General features: G+C 50.0%; 5 protein-coding genes across 5 annotated transcripts; 2 read left to right on the plus strand and 3 right to left on the minus strand.

Moving 5' to 3' along the window:
• Nucleotides 1–216: 216 nt before the first annotated feature.
• F5Y00DRAFT_252207 (Cupredoxin) lies at nt 217–5,337 on the plus strand (the record flags this gene model as incomplete). Its single annotated transcript, XM_048009914.1, has 11 exons — nt 217–407; nt 462–1,601; nt 1,660–2,166; nt 2,540–2,746; nt 2,831–3,233; nt 3,284–3,373; nt 3,457–4,227; nt 4,416–4,612; nt 4,679–4,680; nt 4,782–4,985; nt 5,225–5,337. The coding sequence occupies 11 exons, from the start codon at nt 217–219 to the stop codon at nt 5,335–5,337; spliced, it is 3,825 nt and encodes a 1,274-aa protein (XP_047866436.1).
• Nucleotides 5,338–5,443: 106 nt separating this feature from the next.
• On the minus strand, nt 5,444–8,454 carry F5Y00DRAFT_232471 (hsp70-like protein). Its single transcript, XM_048007171.1, has 4 exons — nt 8,092–8,454; nt 7,886–8,012; nt 7,756–7,821; nt 5,444–7,699 (listed from the first exon to the last, which is right to left on the minus strand). The coding sequence occupies exons 1-4, from the start codon at nt 8,119–8,121 to the stop codon at nt 5,898–5,900; spliced, it is 2,025 nt and encodes a 674-aa protein (XP_047866437.1). The 5' UTR covers nt 8,122–8,454; the 3' UTR covers nt 5,444–5,897.
• Nucleotides 8,455–10,133: 1,679 nt separating this feature from the next.
• F5Y00DRAFT_260383 (uncharacterized protein) lies at nt 10,134–12,655 on the plus strand (the record flags this gene model as incomplete). Its single annotated transcript, XM_048011008.1, has 4 exons — nt 10,134–10,156; nt 10,235–10,303; nt 10,440–12,506; nt 12,571–12,655. 4 exons carry the CDS (start codon nt 10,134–10,136, stop codon nt 12,653–12,655), a joined length of 2,244 nt encoding a protein of 747 aa, XP_047866438.1.
• Nucleotides 12,656–13,238: 583 nt separating this feature from the next.
• On the minus strand, nt 13,239–15,143 carry F5Y00DRAFT_268279 (FAD dependent oxidoreductase). Its single transcript, XM_048012226.1, has 2 exons — nt 14,737–15,143; nt 13,239–14,563 (listed from the first exon to the last, which is right to left on the minus strand). The coding sequence occupies exons 1-2, from the start codon at nt 14,839–14,841 to the stop codon at nt 13,349–13,351; spliced, it is 1,320 nt and encodes a 439-aa protein (XP_047866439.1). The 5' UTR covers nt 14,842–15,143; the 3' UTR covers nt 13,239–13,348.
• Nucleotides 15,144–15,895: 752 nt separating this feature from the next.
• F5Y00DRAFT_260385 (uncharacterized protein) lies at nt 15,896–17,175 on the minus strand (the record flags this gene model as incomplete). Its single annotated transcript, XM_048011009.1, has 4 exons — nt 15,896–16,086; nt 16,143–16,569; nt 16,635–16,906; nt 16,986–17,175. The coding sequence occupies 4 exons, from the start codon at nt 17,173–17,175 to the stop codon at nt 15,896–15,898; spliced, it is 1,080 nt and encodes a 359-aa protein (XP_047866440.1).
• Between the last annotated feature and the right edge of the window lie 729 nt (nt 17,176–17,904).

Here is a 17,904-nt window from a genome sequence, read left to right on the forward strand (position 1 = left end):
CCTAACCTAAAGCTAACTCAATCTGACCCCACGTCAACCCAAATTTTGAGCATTGGAGATTGGGAAATTGAGAGATTGAAAGCTGGCCCAGCCCAAAAAAAACCCCACCACATCAAATCCACCAAAGACGTACGAAGTACATTGGATTTCAACCCTCAACACCGCATTATACATTAATTTGGTGGTCGTTGCCTCGAAATTCTTGGTATACATAGCATGGATATCACAAATTTTGTGGTTTCAGCTAGAAACCAGGCTCTTTTATATGGCGACTATACTACTTATCATAAGCAGCTGGTCAAGAAGCTACACAAATGTCGGAAGAGGTTGAATATTGCTACTAAGAATCGTGGCAAGTTTACTAAGAAAGAGCTCATCACGGCCGAAAATCTGGCAGAGAACCACGAGTATGCGCAATCTTGCCTGTTGTCATTATTTTAAATATCGCTGACGGGAACGAGGTACCTTCATCTGCAATTGTTGACGGCCGAGCGTGCTTGGGCACATGGCCAGAGGTTCAAGGCCGTTCACTCCACCGATACCAAAGGCATTACAGGCAGAACCCGCTCCCATATCATATCGAGACTTGTTAAAGGTGCCCGCGCCGCCGAACATCTCGTACAAATATTATCCGAAAGCTCTGTGACAGGCGCCAGCGACACTGACATCTTAGAAGCACGCGCGTATGCTTCTATGATACGAGGCGCCACTCAATTCGAAAAACAGAGCTGGGAACTATGTCTACAGAGCTATGCGACCGCTCGCATCATATACACAGCACTAGCCACATCTATGAAAGGGGACATCTTTAAAGACTTGCTGTCGGATACCATCGACCCTTCTATTCGATATGCGGCCTATCAGACCAAAATTTCAAGGATCCAGACGATACCGACAATCGCCAGAAGGGCCTTCCCCTCTTCTGACTCTGCCTTGGTCGAGCAAATAAATAAATTAGCCCCGGATCTACTTAACAAGAGCGATTCTGATGCTCAAAAGGGCCAAGTCGGTGCCCCGAACGCTCCTCAAACCATCACATGGAGGTCCCGAGAAGTCAAGATTGAGGATGCAGCTATCGCGGTCGCGCTGGCCTCGATAGATACAGCAACCGCACGATTGACGGAGAAATTGGCATCTTCCGACGTTATATTACCAAAAGAGATGGCTGCTGCGTACGATGAAGTGCTCATAGCCAGCCAGGATGCCGTAGATGCCACTAAACACGCTATCGACGAACTCAAGGAAGAGGGCGTATCCCAGGACGACGCTCGAATACAAAGTCTACAGATAACTCGTACCGCGGTTAACTACCAGGTCATCAGCTGGAGAATCGGTCGCAATCGGGTCTTGAGTGGAGAGCACGACGGAGCCTTGCTAGACTCGGCTCCTACAACTACTCGGAAATCCAAGAAAGACGCCAGCTCTCGAAAGCCTAAAATAGAGCCACCCGGCAGGAAGATATCTCGGCTCAAAGACAAAGTTGTACTTTATGATTCTACACTGCAGAGCATTGAGTCGATTAAAGAATTACCTGGCGTTGCGGCTGACAGAGACCTATCAGAGCAATTAAGCGCAACTGCTAAATATTTCCATGCCCTCAAGTCAGTATCTACAGCTCTTATACTCTTGTTTCCGTGCCAATACTTACAGATAATATAGATCTCTCTCTATTGCGAGGTCGCACTCGCTGACCAACCAATCGCGCAATGCTTTAGTTCTCACTAAACACGCATTTGACGAGTGTGAGCAGTCAGCTGCGTTTTTCTCCAAGCAGGAAGCTTCTTCTTCTTCTTCTGAATCCTCGCCCCGTAACATAGAGATCCGACCAGCCGATATCCAATTCCTTCACAACCTCTTAAAGGGGGAGCTTCAAAAATGCCGAGCGATTGTTGAAATAGATAATCTACGGCAAAAGACGACGAATGCGACGCCGCCAAGCGCAAGAGCTCCGCTTGTGCAACGCCTATTCGAGTACCCAGCGGAGGGTGTCAACTTGGAAAATCTCGTCGAGTTCCCGCCCAAGGTGAATCCTATTCCGGTGAAGCCTTTATTCTTCGATGTTGCTTGGAATTACATAGATTACCCTGGAAAGGCCCCGGCTGCCGCCCCCGAGCCCGAGCAGAAGCTGGAACAGCCGGCACAGCCGCAGAAGAAAGGATGGTTCGGGTTTGGAAGATAGTTCAGACCAGCCTGTTATCCTCGAATGCCTACGTGAAGTGGACCATAAGTCAGCAATTCATATAAGACATTGGATTAAATCTCATATCTCCTTGCTACGTATTCATTTCTGTGACTGTCTCCCCAGGGGTTAACGAAGGGGTAGTGCACTAATCTTACTAAAGGGCGGTTTGCGATAGTGCATTCCTAGTGTTGAATCCCTACATCCCTTGCCATTATCACAGTCCCTAGATATCCTAGATAACTCCTAGAACCCCCCGAATTTGGCGACATTTTTGATTCTCTCGTCGTGGCTCGTCATGTTAGATCACCTCTTTGCAAGAAATACCAGTGGGCCAATGACGCCCGACTACGAAAACAGCCTGCGACTGGGCTATCCCTCACGACCGTCCAAGATATGGGCGAGCACCAGCGAACTACCCGTTTTCATTACCGAGAGCCAGTCGCGGCGCACTGTCTCCCTACGTCTCTTCATCTGGGCCCTCGTCTGCTTTACCGCCGTAGCGTTGGCGCTAGGTCTGGGTCTTGGGCTCGGTTGTGCCCGATATAGAGCCCTCTATACTACACCGTTGCCCCCGCTGTCTAATTACACCATCCGCTACGGTATCCCCGAGAACCTCGACCTCGTCTCTATAGACAGACTTGTTAACAGACGAGAGCTCGAGCTAGATACAAACTTCGCCGTTTCGAGCGAGCCTCGGGTTCGCGAGTTTGAGTTTAATGTGTCGGTGGCGCTGGCCGCGCCGGACGGGTTCCGGAAACCGATGGTCTTGGTTAATGGGCAGTCTCCGGGGCCGCTGATAGAGGCGAATGTAGGAGATACGATTCGCGTTAGGGTTAATAACCACATGACGAATAGCAGCACGTCGATACACTGGCACGGCATGAACCAGATCGGTACACCGTGGATGGACGGCGTCGCGGGCGTCTCGCAGTGCGGGATCCCGGCCGGTCAGGGGTTTACGTACGAGTTCCGGGTGATGGACCAGAGGGGCACGTTCTGGTGGCATGCGCATTCTTCGGTGCAGTATAGCGACGGTGCTTATGGGGCAATTGTTAGGGATCGAGTCCTTGTGGACATGGCCGTTGTCTAACTGAGATATAGATTATACGCGATCCGGGGGAACTGGTACCTAAGACGGACGACGAGAAGCTCCTGTTTGTGTCGGATGTATATCACACCTACGGATACGTTGTAAGACAACCCCCTTGATATTTGTTTGGTCTATTCCAGAGCTGGCTGCTAACCACGAGCCTCGGTTACTCGGACTGACGTAGATACTAACAAGCTACCTCAACTCAACGTCGAAATGGGTCGACTGGGAATCAGGCGTCGAGCCTCTGGCTGATAACGTCCTGCTCAACGGGCAGAACACATACAACTGCTCCGTTACCTCGACTACCTACACACCATCTGCAGACCAGCCCTTCGAGAATACCTGCACGGGCGGGCGACTCTACACAACGAAAGTACGCCGCGGAAAGACCGTACGCTTACGGCTAATCAACGCCTCCTCGTTCCTATCGTACTGGTTCAGCATCGACAACCACACGATATCCATCGTCGAGCTAGACGGCGTCGAAATAGAACCTATTTCTGCACGTGGCGTATACTTGAACCTCGGACAGCGCGCCTCTGTGATCCTAACCGCAGACCAAGAGCCCGGCAGCTACTACGTCCGTGCTTCGCTGCCCAAGACGTGTTTTCTGCCGTACGCGCCGTATAATAGTTCGGGGCTCGAGGCAGCGGGGTACGGTGCTAAGGGGATAATATCGTATTTCGAAGATAGCGAGCAGCAGGAGGTAGGGGATCGGGACGAGGGCCCAGTACTTGAGCCCATTGGGGTTGCTGGAAATACGTCGAACCCGTACGGCGTCGAGAATAATATGCTCAGGGGAGACGTGTGGGAGGGATGCGACGACATGCCGTTCGATATGGCAAAGCCGATGCGAAGGCAGCCCGCGGTGGACGTAAGCGAGGCAAATACGCATTATATCGAGTATGCGTTCCGCCAGGCGCAGGAGATCAATCGTATTTTCGTCAACAAAGTCAGTTCTCTATATCTACCTATCTACCTACCTACCTATCTCCCTACCCTATCTGCATCTCCCATCATACCCACTCGACTACTTACTTCCCTTCCCTCTTCCTCTACAACTCCTATAAAAGCCCAACCAACGGATATCTAACCAACATACCTACCTACCTATATAACTAATAACTAACCTACGAATAGACATCCTACCTACCCCTCCCCGACAACGCCACCCTCTGGAAAGCCCTAGACCAGCAATTTACGCCCGACAGGGCAAACTCGTATAACAGCTGGGACTTCGGACTCGACCAGCAGGTCCTACTAATCCCAGACGCCAACCAAGGCGCTCAGATCGTCATCAACTCGCTCGACGCGATGGAGCACCCCTGGCACATGCAGTAAGCCCCCCTCCCCTTTCCCCTCCTCCTATACACCTAGGTAACTAACTAACTAACCTTCAACAGCGGTATGTCCCTAATCTAACCTAACATACCCCCCCAGAGACAAAAAAAGAAAAAGAAAAAGTACCTACACTACCTGACCTAACACGTACCCCCATCACCACAGGCCACACCTTCCAAATCGTCGGCTGGGGCAAGGGTCTCTTCGGCAGCAGCAGCAGCACCAATTCCACCACCACCTGGAACCTCGCGAACCCCATGCGCCGCGACACCGTCACCGTGCCGTCCTTCAACCACGTCGTCCTGCGCTTCGCCGCCGATAACCCGGGGCTCTGGGCGCTGCATTGCCATGTCGCGTGGCATATCGAAGGCGAGTTTTACCTACCCCCAACTACCTAACCTACCTAACCTACCTAACCTATCTCGGCCGGCCTATTTATTTATTTGTTTCCTCTTTATATATATATCCCCTTGTAGCTCATCTCATATCATCTACTTTTACTCGTCCCTCTTGATCCTTATTTTCTTTTTCTTCTTCGTCCCACCGGTAATAAGAAGGAATGGTTAAATTAAATTACCAATACTAACACTACGTATCCTTATAATTAGGCGGCATGTTTCTTACCTTAGCCGAGCGGCCATCCGATCTCGTTACGCTAGTTAATCAGATGGATCCCGACACAAGACGTCAAAGCCAGGGCTTCTGCGGCGTGGCTACATAACATAATGCTGACATAAATCTACGGAACCAAGTAACCATTTACACCAGAATATGCCCAGACTACCATGTCATAGGTAGTCCAATATAATCACATCTATAATGTACATAACACAAGAAAATTCATCAAATCAAATTAAATTAAATGAGAGGGGATGCTATTTTATTATTTTGTCCTTAGTCGTGTCGTAACGTCCTATATACAGTGCTCCACCCGGAGCCCGCCTGCCCATGTAATGCCCTTCGTATCACCTGAAACCGACGTGAAAACATTAGACATATCTTCAGCGTGGAGGTAAAAAAGTAGTAAAAAAAGTATAGCTTTCCCCAGATCTCAGAACGCCGCTCCCGCCCGCAAATTCATGGAGACACCGCCGATGAGTAAGTAGGTAGGTAGTAGTAGGGGGGTAGTAGAGGATAATGTAACGACAGGCGGAAACTTTTTGAGGGCGGTAAATATGAGTACAGGTTAATGTACAGGAGTAGAGCGCTAAAAAGCTCGTATAGTTTCAGCCTCGAGGGTAATTAGTATAAACCGAGAATGCTTCGCCTACGATGGGGTATTTAAGGCTTCTTCTCATCCTCGGGCTTAGCCTCCGAAGAGCCAGCCTCGGAGCTGCCGGACTCGCCGGACTCGCGGGCCTTGTGCATCTTGTCGAAGAGGTTCAAGCTAGCCATCTGCAGCTCATCGGTCTTCTCCTTGATCTCGGCGGCGGTAGCGGTACCCTCACCGGACTGGTTCTTGCTCACGAGTTCCCGCAGAGAAGTGATCTTCTCCCGGATTCCGTCGGCCTCGGTCTTGTCAAGCCTGTCGGCATACTCGTTGAGGGCCTTCTCGGTGTCGTTGAGGACGCTGTCGGCACGGTTGGCAGACTCGATAGCGGCCTTGCGCTCCTTGTCTTCCTCGGCGTACTTCTCAGAGTCCTGGACCATGCGCTCGATCTCAGAGTCGGACAGGCCAGAGCCGGAGGCGATGGTGATGGACTGGTCCTTGTTGGTGCTCTTGTCCTTGGCGTGAACGTGGACAATAGAGTCGGCGTCAATGTCGAATGTGACCTCGATCTGAGGAACACCGCGGTGCGCCGGGGGGATGCCAACCAGCTGGAAGTTACCAAGAAGCTTGTTGTCCTTGACTAATTCACGCTCGCCCTGGTACACCTTGATCTCGACAGCAGTCTGGAAGTCGGCGGCAGTAGAGAAGACCTGGGACTTCTTGGTGGGGATAGTGGTGTTTCGGTTGATTAATCGGGTGAACACACCACCAAGGGTCTCGATACCAAGGGAAAGAGGAGTGACATCCAGAAGCAGCAGATCCTTGACCTCACCAGACAGAACGGCACCCTGGATAGCAGCACCAATGGCAACAGCCTCATCAGGGTTGACAGACTTGGCAGGATCACGGCCGAAGATGCTCTTGACCGACTCGGCAACCTTGGGCATACGAGTCATACCACCGACAAGGATGACCTCCTGGATTTCCTTGGCCTGCAGGCCAGCGTCCTTAAGAGCCTTACGGACGGGTTCGATGGTCCTCTTGATTAGGGGCTCCATCATGCTCTCAAGCTGGGATCGAGTCATCTTCATGTTAATGTGTTTAGGACCGGAAGCATCGGCAGTAATGAAAGGTAGGCTGATATCGGTCTGGAGAGACGAAGACAGCTCAATCTTGGCCTTCTCAGCAGCTTCTCGGATCCGCTGGATGGCCATTCGGTCATTGGACAAGTCAATACCAGAGTCGTTCTTGAACTGCTGGACGATGTGACGGACTAGGTGAATATCGAAATCTTCACCACCCAAGTGAGTGTCACCGTTTGTGGACTTGACCTCGAATACACCGTTCTGGATCTCCAAAACCGAGATATCGAAAGTACCACCGCCAAGATCGTACACAGCAACAATTTTGTCGGCCTCCTTTTCTAGACCGTAAGCCAGGGCAGCAGCGGTAGGTTCGTTGACAACTCGGAGGACGTTAAGACCAGCAATCTGACCAGCATCCTTGGTGGCTTGACGCTGGGAGTCGTTGAAGTAAGCGGGCACGGTGACGACAGCGTTCTTGGCAGGCTTGCCTAGGTAGGATTCAGCGGTTTCCTTCATTTTTTGAAGAATGAAGCCACCAATCTGCGACGGAGAGTATCTCTGGCCTCGGGCCTCGACCCAAGCATCGCCATTGGTGTGCTGAACAATCTTATAGGGAACTTCCTTGATATCTCTTTGTACCTCAGGATCAGTGAACTTTCGTCCGATTAATCGCTTAGTAGCAAAGAGAGTGTTTTCAGGGTTGACGACGGCCTGTCGCTTAGCAGCGACACCAACTAATCGTTCGCCGTCTGGTGCGAAAGCAACAACAGAGGGTGTTGTTCGGGCACCTTGACTGATAGTCAGTATACTGTCGCAAAGATATGCGCCGACAAGGGTATCTCACCTTCAGCGTTCTCAATTATCCTGGGCTGCTTGCCCTCCATAACAGCAACCGCCGAGTTTGTGGTACCTTTAGAAATTATGTTAGTAAAACTCCTCAGACACACATAGCAGTGGGGGGTTTATGAACTTACCAAGATCGATACCGATGACGGTACCTTGAACCTTTCCTTCCGTCGACTCATATCGAGCGAAGCTAGCTCCCAACGGCTTTCGCAGAGGGGCAGCCCATCGCGCAGCTACGGGAGTTGCTCGGGGAAGCTGTTGAATCGAATCGCAGTCAGTCACGCGTGTTGTGTGCAAATATTTCGGAAATTGTGGGGTATTGGTTTGGACTTACAGCTCTGGAGAATCTTGAGGCCAACATCATGATGGCTTTGGGCGGAGAGGAGGGAGATATGAGGAATGAGAAAAAATATCGCAATTGGAAGAAGAGGAAGAGAGGGTAGTAGTATACAGGTGGTTCGTCGGCGTATTTATTATTATGTATGAGGACAGAATGAGGATAGAAGATGGCAGATTGGTGGAGACGATTGCTATAAATTTTCTTCGGCGACTTGGGATGTGGAAGAGAGAAGATTTCTGAGAGCTTCCTCGCGGGCGGTGTACCTCGGCAATAACGTGGGGGTCCAATCACAATTCGATGAAATTTTTAAGAGGAGGTGACGTGAACCAATAACCGATATGTACCCGCATATGTACCGCATATGTACCTACCGTACCTACCGTACTGCCTGCACCGGCGGCGAAATCATGAAATCTTATGGACTAGAGCCGCGCTTAGGTAATATTCTAGAATTTCCTAAAGCTTAAAATTTTAAGACGTTGAACAAACATTAAAAACTTTTTAACTACTTTGTCAATGTCAGCATATGGTGTCTTAAGTATGCTATTCCGATAATTATCTGTGTATTCTTTACATATACTTAAGATTACGCACAATAACAAACTCGAATTGATTAATCCAAAGTCCAAGTAGAGATATGTAACACTACAAAGATGGCGATGATGTAAGAGTGCCTTTAGTATTATGTAGTAGCTCGAATCTAAAAGAGCTTAGCAATAGGCACGCTACTGGTTCGATAAGGAATTCATACGGAAGTCCCCATCAAAAGTTTTGTCCATAGGCTAGCCCCTCTCAGCTTTTGATGCAGCTGTCCGGGACCTGACACCATGCGGCAGCCAAAATGATAAATGTATACAAAGATTTACCTTTTATAACATATCCAATTTAAGCTTTATTATACTAATAAAAACATTAAAATTAAATTTATTATAAAACCAAAAGCTGCTTTATACGCTTATTTGATTTTTATTGTTTAAAGAGGGAATTTCGAGTTATTGTGTATAAGCAAAAGTAGTATAATATAAATGGTACATACGCTCGATGGTATATAGCTGTTGCCAAACCCTGTCAAAGCTGAGAGGGGCTAGCCTATGGACAAAACTTTTAATGGGGACTTCCGTACAGCACCCAGATAATTGCGCAAATAGTCACTTATATGGAAATATATAGAAATAACTCCTATAGGACAAGCTTACTATTGCACAGCAGTATATATTTTACATCGCACTTATACTTATACCTATCCTAGTGTACCTAAGTATGGCATATGCAGTTGTATTACATTAGGGCATTAATACACTAATAGGTACCTGTATTGTATGTAGGTTAAATACTGTACATATCGATATTCTTCGTACTGTATAATTCCGGGTCGCTACAGGGTACATAGGTACATATATACCAAGGTACCTACACCTAGGTAATGTTAGGCGTTCTTGCCCGGTTGCCGTTGATTGTCGGCGGCAGTAGCTGCTTGGTGCTGGTTGCTTGGTGCGAATCTGAACGTCATCTGAGGAGCCTTCCTGCCTTCTCAAGGGCTGCAAGGGTAACTAACTTCTGCCTTTGTCCCGTGGTCATTCAAACCACTTCCTCAATATCTTAACGCAACCCGCATTCGTGGTTTAGTAAAAATAAAATAAAATAAAAAGCACACCAAAAAGCACACCTCATGCTCACTCACATTCCCTTTTAGGATAAGGACCCCGAAAGCTAGTGCTTCATTCACCATTCACCACTATAACAAACCTTGCATCAAACGTTTAAACCCCGTTTGCTACTAACTAGGACTTATTGTGATCTCACTCTCTGATTTCACTTTTACTCAGCTCCATCCCCCACGGCGTTGCTACATCTTGTTACTAGATCTACTCTCCGACTAGGTAGTCGACCAGTCTGCCAGTCCGCCACGACCCAAATATTCTACGATCGGCGCATCTCCCCCTTTACGTGTCACTTGACTGTCCTGCGACGCGTTTCCATGATCAATACGACTTGATGAGCCATTATTACGGTATTAACATCCTGCCATTGGCACCATGGCCGTAGACGAGGAGGCCAGGTAGGATTTGCTGCCGCGTGCTGATGCGCGCATCCAAATAGAAATGGCGACACCCCGCTGATTGTCAGTCGTCTCTAGTCTCTGGCCTACTGAGAACCTGCTTCTTAAAGAAGGTCGCAAGCACTATCGCACCAGTGTCTCGCCAATGTAAGTCTCACAGCCTATCTAGCCTACTACCTATACCTCTATCTGGGCTACCTAGGTACCTATTTATCCCTACTTATCCCTACATATCTCCCCGCAAACTACCTGTAACCTAACTAATCCCCTACCCCGTTTGTAGTCATTGGCAGCTCCGATCATTGGTCAGTGCAGAGCAGCAGGGCGTCATCTACTTCCCGGCTGGTGTCAACAATACCCATATCCAACGGCTCGATACTTCTACCCGCGAATGCGAAACCATCAAAGTCATTAGCTTCCACCCCCGCTGTCTGGTTGCTAGTAAGGGCTGGATCTGCTGCGGAGGCGAAAATGGAGAATTTGTGGTCATACGAGAGTCGGGTAACAGCGATGCACAGGCCGATACCCTCAGTAGAGATGTTCGCTCCAGACTGACCTCGCTTGAGTCCTCTAGCATGACTGAAGGTACTATATATCAGCTTGAACGCGATATGCTGTCTGTTGTGGAACGAATCAATGGCACCAACAAGACGTGGTCAGCTTCTAGCTATAAAATCGGTATCGAGCGTGTCAACTGCATAACCATCTGGCACCCTCCTAAAGATGCGGGCGCACCAGCCCCTGGACAATACGAGTCCCCGGTAGCTGTTGTGGCAAACAACGACAAGAGCATTACCATCGTAAGCCTCTACGAACCCGACTTGCACAAAGACGTGTTAAACTATCCCGATTGTGTCAACCGCGGTGTAATTTCCCCCGATGGGTCCCTCTTAGCTGCAGTCTGTGACGACGCCTACCTCTACGTACACGCGCGGGAACAATTCGACAAAAATTACGAGGGAATTTCACGACGAGTTACTCGACAATCCTCTAGATGGGTATTACTGCCGAAAATACGACTTAAGGGCCAGTGGAAAGATGACGCTACGGATTGTCGTGGGAGCTTCGCAGCTTGCTTTTCTTCCTCGGGGAAGTACTTGGCAGTAGGCACCCAATATGGCACCATATCTATTTTCGATGCCGTCAAGCTCAAGGATCCCGATTCAGAACCCTTAATCGCATATTTTAATTCTGCTCGGGCACCTGGGGAATACGGTGCTGTTAGAGACATGGCCTTTTCGCCGGGGCCGTTCGATCTCTTGGCGTGGTCAGAACATCGAGGTCGGATTGGGGTAGCAGATGCGCGCTCAAACTTCAAACGACGGCATATTATCCCCATTGATAATCATGAAGGATTTAATCATTTCTCACTTAATGATAGCAGTACTATCGATCCACGCCTTCTCGACCCGCGCAGCGAGCAGACTCCCGAAGGCGATCGTAATGCTGATAACGAGCGCAATGCTGAATCATCTCCGCTAGGGGCGATGGACCGTTGGAACAGAGCCGCATCCGATCGACGGCCCCTACCAGATCCGGAAACTTCAGATCCCACGTCACGAGTCAATCAGCCTTTCAGCGCGGATGAGATCTCAATTCTAGAGGCCTTCCAAGCTCAGCGTCGTCGACGGGAATTGCGGGATCGAGGAGAGCAATTGGAGCAACATTTTATGGAACACCGAAATCAACGAGCCGCCGAACGAAATGCATTGAGATCCACAGGTTGGGCAGATCGTGTAAGTGTCCAGAACGGCAGGACCAGGCGTGCGAACGTCAGAAATCCCATCGCCCGTTACTTATACAGTGATCAGCTTGGTTTGAATCGCACTAATACGGATGTTGAGCAGCGCGAAGCGCTGACGAGATTCATCGAACGCGAACGCATGCGCGAGATCCGCGATCAACATCGTTCGAGCGCCACCCAGGCAGCCCCCGAACCGGAGCGTGAGAGAGGAAGTTCCATCCCGCGGGACTTGGGTCGAAGTCGCACGTCCATTATGCGTACACTAGCCCAGAACTTCGATACCATCTCGCAAACGATGAGGTCGCAGAACCAGTACAGCGAAGCCGGCAATGACAGCTCGGCAACCTCACGCGATCCGTGGTATGTTGGGGGATCCGGCTCCGGATGGCCCGACCTTGAGAACCTGGCGAGCATAAGCGGATGGACCGGTGGGCTTACCGATAATGCTCGGACCGAGACCAACAGGGCCCGTCGCGGTATCCCAGTCATTGCTGACGTATGGGGCAACGACTCGCTCTTCAGCAGGATTAGAATGGGTAGCCGCGACCACACGCAGAACCCGGATGACACGGCAGGTTTGACATGGAGCGAAGATGGCCAAGTATTGTAAGTGAAATAACCACCCTTGTCCTACGAAGGCGAATGTACATGCTGACGAGTCCGTCCCTAGATATGTTGCAGCAGAAGACGGAATATACGAATTCCGCGTAAATATCTATGGCCGAAAAGTATTCCCGGATATTCAGCTTCGCTAGGCCACGAAGTCACGACATTCGTCTGTAAGCTATGAACAGTACCCTTTTATTTTCGGCAAGGGGGATCTCGACGGCGTTGGGGGTGGTATTATATATACTCATGCGTGCATAAGGGAGGGTAAAGGCGTCTTACATTCTTCACTAGTCCGGACGTGGTGAACCTTGTTGTCTGTTTTGTTTGTTTGTTGCGTTCTGTTGCCTTTTTATTTTCCCGGCCGTTCAGGGCAATCGGCAGTAACCCCCATTAGAGGGTAGGCGTGGATATTATGTATTGCTCGCCTTATTATTTCCACGAAAAAGCTAGTTTCGTCGTTGGAATTGTGCCGGAGACGAAGGTGGAAGAAAGATGTTCAAAGGGGGATGGCTTGAGTTGCTCGGCTTGTGAGTTGGCTGATCGAAGGCTCCGCCATCACGGACGTTTCTTGTTGGTCGAGATGTACATACATTATATTGCGCTGATTCCTCTGAAATTAGATGTAGCCACATCGCTCTACCGAATTGTATTTGGCATGTCCTTACTGGGATTTGAACTAGCTAGTTCTTGTATCTTAGATTTGTGCTTGTGTTATTGTATCAAGTTATAGCGCTCCTTTCAACTCGCTTTCCATCTGACTGACATATTCAAATCGCCATGATGACCAAGTAGAAGCCTTACATAGGTACCCAGATACGTGCACACTTACCCACCCCTATTTACGTCCCCAACGCCGCCGATCCCTCTACCTTCCCACTCCCATACAGCATATCCCTCACCATCTCCCCAATCGCCAGACAACTAGTCAACCCCGGACTCTCTATCCCCAGCAGATTCACCCACCCCTCAAACCCATCCTCCTTCCTGATATAAAAATCCACAAACCCCCCTCCGCCCGTCGCCACGGCACCCGCCGGCGCTAACTTGGGCCGTATGCCCGCGTAGTCCGGCGCCAGGGCGCTCTCGTCGACGGACGGGAGATACTTCTTTATCTCGGCGACGGCGGCCGGCAGACGCGCCGCGTTGACGGCTAGGTCGCTCGGCGACTCGACCCATTCTACGTCGGGCCCGAAGCGCATCCGCCCCGCCAGGTCCAGCGTCAGGTGCGTGCCTAGCCCGCCCGCGCCCGGCGCGGTTACCGGGTATATCAGCCGGCGGACTTTGGGCGCAGACGCGCCGTAGCTGAAGTAGTTCCCCTTGGCGTAGTACAGCCGGACGCGCTTGTCCGGCGGCGCAATCATGTTGTGGATATCGGCGGCGCCGAGCCCAGCGCTGTTGATGATGGTCGAGGCGGTAATGCTCGATTCGTCACCGGTAGCCGCGTCGCGAACGGTAATCCGCCATCCATCACTACCGGGCCTCGCCCCTGCCCCCAGACCCTCGACCCCGACCACCGCCGAATTAACAGCCAGCACGCCCCCGCTCTCCTCGAACTGCCCCAGCAGCGCCGTCATCAACGCATGCGAATCCACGATCCCCGTCTCCGGACTCTCCAGCACGCCGCCCAAAGCGCGCACCTCGGGCTCCAACCTGCGCGCCTCCTCGCGGCCCACCCACCTCGTCGGCACGCCGCCCAACTCCCCCTCCTCCCCCCCTGTTCTGCTACTACACGCCTCGTGTATCGCCCTCAGCGCCTCCACCTGCGCCTCGTCCTGCGCCACGACCCATTTCCCGACGCGCGCGTGCGGGACGCCGTAGCGCGCGCAGAACGAGTACAGGGCCTCGCGGCCGCGGATGCACAGGCGCGTTTTGAGCGATTGGGATCCGTAGTACAGGCCTGCGTGGATGACTTCGCTGTTGCGCGAGGAGGTTTCTGTGCCGGTGTGCGGGTGCCGTTCTAGGAGGAGCGTGCTGTTGCTGTTGTTGTTATTGGAGGAGGAGTGGGAGGCTAGGGCTCGCGCGATGGCGAGGCCGACGGCGCCGCCGCCTATGACCTGTGTTTTGGGGGGAGGGGTGTGAGCTGTTGTTGTTGAGGTTCTGGTGCGTGTGCATAATGTATGTATGTATACCTAACGTATGTGTGATATATACAAGCAAAACGACACAAACGTATAAATAAATATCCCAACCAGTTACAAGAGCCAATAAATAAATAAATCCGACTTACAACATGCGTAAAATCCGTCCTCACCGGTGCGGTACTAGAGAACGAGCGTGCTAGGCCGCGTAAGTGATGCGACTGGAACTGCCGCCGGGCCACTCCTGAGAACATATTCGCTTCCGTCTCGCAGGCAGAAAATTAATCGAATAACCTAGGATCGTGAGAACGGAGCTACCTAAGGATCCCGTTAAAAGTACCCAAGGTTATAATCAGAATCAAAGGGGATGATATCATATTCTAAACCGCCGGACCGGAGCTCTTATCGAACTTATCTATCGACTTGCATTGGTAAAAGGTAAGGTAGCTTCGTAATGTAATCTTTACTTATAGTTATGTGGTAAGCACTCATGAACAAATACTTAACCTAGGTTAATCCATAAGACTTGTTTAACGAAAAAGCAATGTTAATTGGATATTTCAAATCTTTTATAACTTTGATTTAAGTTAATTCGCTTTTATTAAGCAAAAGTCTTTCAAGTTATTAACTTTACTTAGTCAACTACTATATTAACAATTAATGGAGTAAAGCCTTTTCACCAAACCAATCAAGAGTATATAAGTAGAAATCATTTGATTTAAGCTCCGCTTGAATTATCCCGTTAGACGAGTTTATAATTCAATCCACTCTTCGTAGTAGTTATAACTACTTCGTATAATCTTACTTATGACACTCCAACCACTCTTTCTCATCAAGCCTCATCCGCATTAAATACACAATAGTCCTCCTGCATAGAATCAACTCGCAATGGAAATATCAATACCAATTCAAGCAAACGCAATCACTCACTTGATCTAGCACATCGTCTGAACTCTTTAACTTGAAACATCGAGTACGAAGTCCCGTGATTCGCATCACATTTCATCAGAGTCTATGAGTACTGGAAACATGTACACATACCGAAATCCGATCTGGGAGAAAGAAAATCATCGATGCCATGAGTCCGCCATGTACTAAGGGACCATATCGGAAACAATTGTAATATGCCATGTTTCGTTAAGTCGTATCCCTCTTCCCTGATGCCCTTTTCTCACACCCTCCACCCAACGCCCAATATTTGCCCGAAAGGAACGCAGAAAATAGCTCGACACGACCATTTATGGATAGTTGAATAACCGAACGCCGCAAGACAATATCCGAGTTTACAAAACATAGTTCAGGGTTTCCTCACTCGTCCTTAATAGCTTCCGAGGCCGCGACAGGTTGGGCAGTGCTAGTAGACGCAGCAGCAGGAACAGCAGATGATGAGCCCGCTGCGGCATATTCCTCGGATACTGAAGTAGACTGTGTGAGATGTGAATGATGCGTTGGCTCTCGTGTTAGTGACGCACCAGCATGAGCTTCGCTAAGTTGGCGTTCTATACACAGTTTAGCGATAAGTAAGGTGGTTATGAGATTGAGTGGTGTATCTTACCAAGTTCCCGAATTCTATGCCGCAGCATCTGGTTCTCACGAACTAAAGACTGCGTCTCAGCTTGGTAATAGGCACTCTCGTCGCGAACTCCAGAAAGGAGCGGCTCTCCACTTTCTGCACTGATAGACGTCGATCTTAACCTAGGAGAAGGCGCGCCGCGGCTGGGTGTTCTGGATCTGCGGTGGAGAGCATCGCGAGCCATGTCAAAGGAAGAACGCGGATGCGATAGGACCGGGGAACGGGGAACCGAAGTAGACGGTGCGGGGAAGGGTGGTTGAGTAGGTACATTCGGAAGCACCATGGAACTGGATCTCTCTGACGTAGGGGTCGCATCTTCGGCGGCTACGCTCGTTTGGCTTTGACCTTGGGCTGCCTGAAGTTGCTGTAGTTGGAGTTGTTGCTGGCGGATCATCTGTAACAGCCGGTTCTACATAATTCAAATCAGCTAACTGATGCTTATCATTTATCATTGGACATTATAGCAGCGCTTACCACTTGTGCTTCCTGTTCCGCCTCGAGCTCTTGATGTAACTCTCCCAAGCTTGGGGCTCTGTTGTGGTGGGGATCGCCTCCGGTGAGGAGGGGTGACGCAGAGATCGGCTGGGGGCTTGTGGCGCTGTGTCCGCCGTTTCCACCCTCCGTCACCATTTCACCTGGTCCCGGGAGAGAAGGATCGTTGAGTTGTAGGTTCATTAAAACCGTAGAGCGTCGTCGACCCATCTGTGGTGATTGTCGGTTTCGCGATAGAGAGCTGCTCGAGGAGCCTGTAAGATGAGGATGAGCACAGTTGTACAGTTGTAGGTTTAAGAGGTTAAGTATTAACTAGGGGGACAAAAAACTTACGTCTCATAGGTTCATGCTGTAAGCCGGCATTCATTGTTGCAGCTGCTTGTAGTGAAATAGATGCGGATCGAGGAGAAGGTGATGCTGACTCTCCGCGTATGGCAGAGTCTCCGCTACCGTTTGAAGAGGTCATGATACGTGGTCGTGCGGATGGAGAGGATGGTGGAAGAGAATTAAGATCGGGTGCCATGTCGACAACAGGAAACGAACTTGACTTGAAGTTGACGTTGAGGTATGAAATAGTAAATAAAAGTGGCCGGGTCACTGGACGTTGAGGTTACAAACGGCGACCTAGGTTAGGTAACTTGGCCAAGCCACCAAATCTCCAGCCAAGCAGGTCGTATGTAGTGTATAATTAGGGCACGAGATGCACGAGATAGAAGGCGGGTGGAGATGAAGTTAGGTAAGAAGTCGGTAAAAGATGCAGACTACAGGATGCAGGTGGCGGTCTAATCGTCAAATATGCCAATTAGGACTATGACTCGGAGGTGATCATGGCACAAACGCCCGATGGGGGCGCAATGTATAGGTAGAACAAGCACTTTTACAGCTTGTAAAGGCTGAAGCTGGACCTTTTGGTGCTTGATGCTGTTCAGGTGACGAAGAAGTCGAACGATGTTATAGGTGTTTTTCGAGGACCGTGACCAAACAGGAATAGGAGCGGAAGCACCAAATTTAGTTGAGTTTGGTACTTGTCTGGATTGGTGGTGTACTAGGCAAGTTACTGGTAGACAAGTTTGCTGGGTTTAGGTGACCTAAGGTTTGCTTAACTCTACTGCTACTGTGTACACTGCAGTAAACGGAACTGGGGAAAGGGCATTCGTTATGCAGGTGGGCTGTGACCCTGTGGGGAATACCTACATTCACTGGAGCTACCTAGAATTGTGCTTAGAAAAGTCCACCCATTGACGTCAAAGGT

This window comes from Daldinia vernicosa (assembly GCF_022497035.1).
Source record: "Daldinia vernicosa strain CBS 139.73 unplaced genomic scaffold F5Y00scaffold_14, whole genome shotgun sequence".
Lineage (NCBI taxonomy): Eukaryota > Fungi > Ascomycota > Sordariomycetes > Xylariales > Hypoxylaceae > Daldinia > Daldinia vernicosa.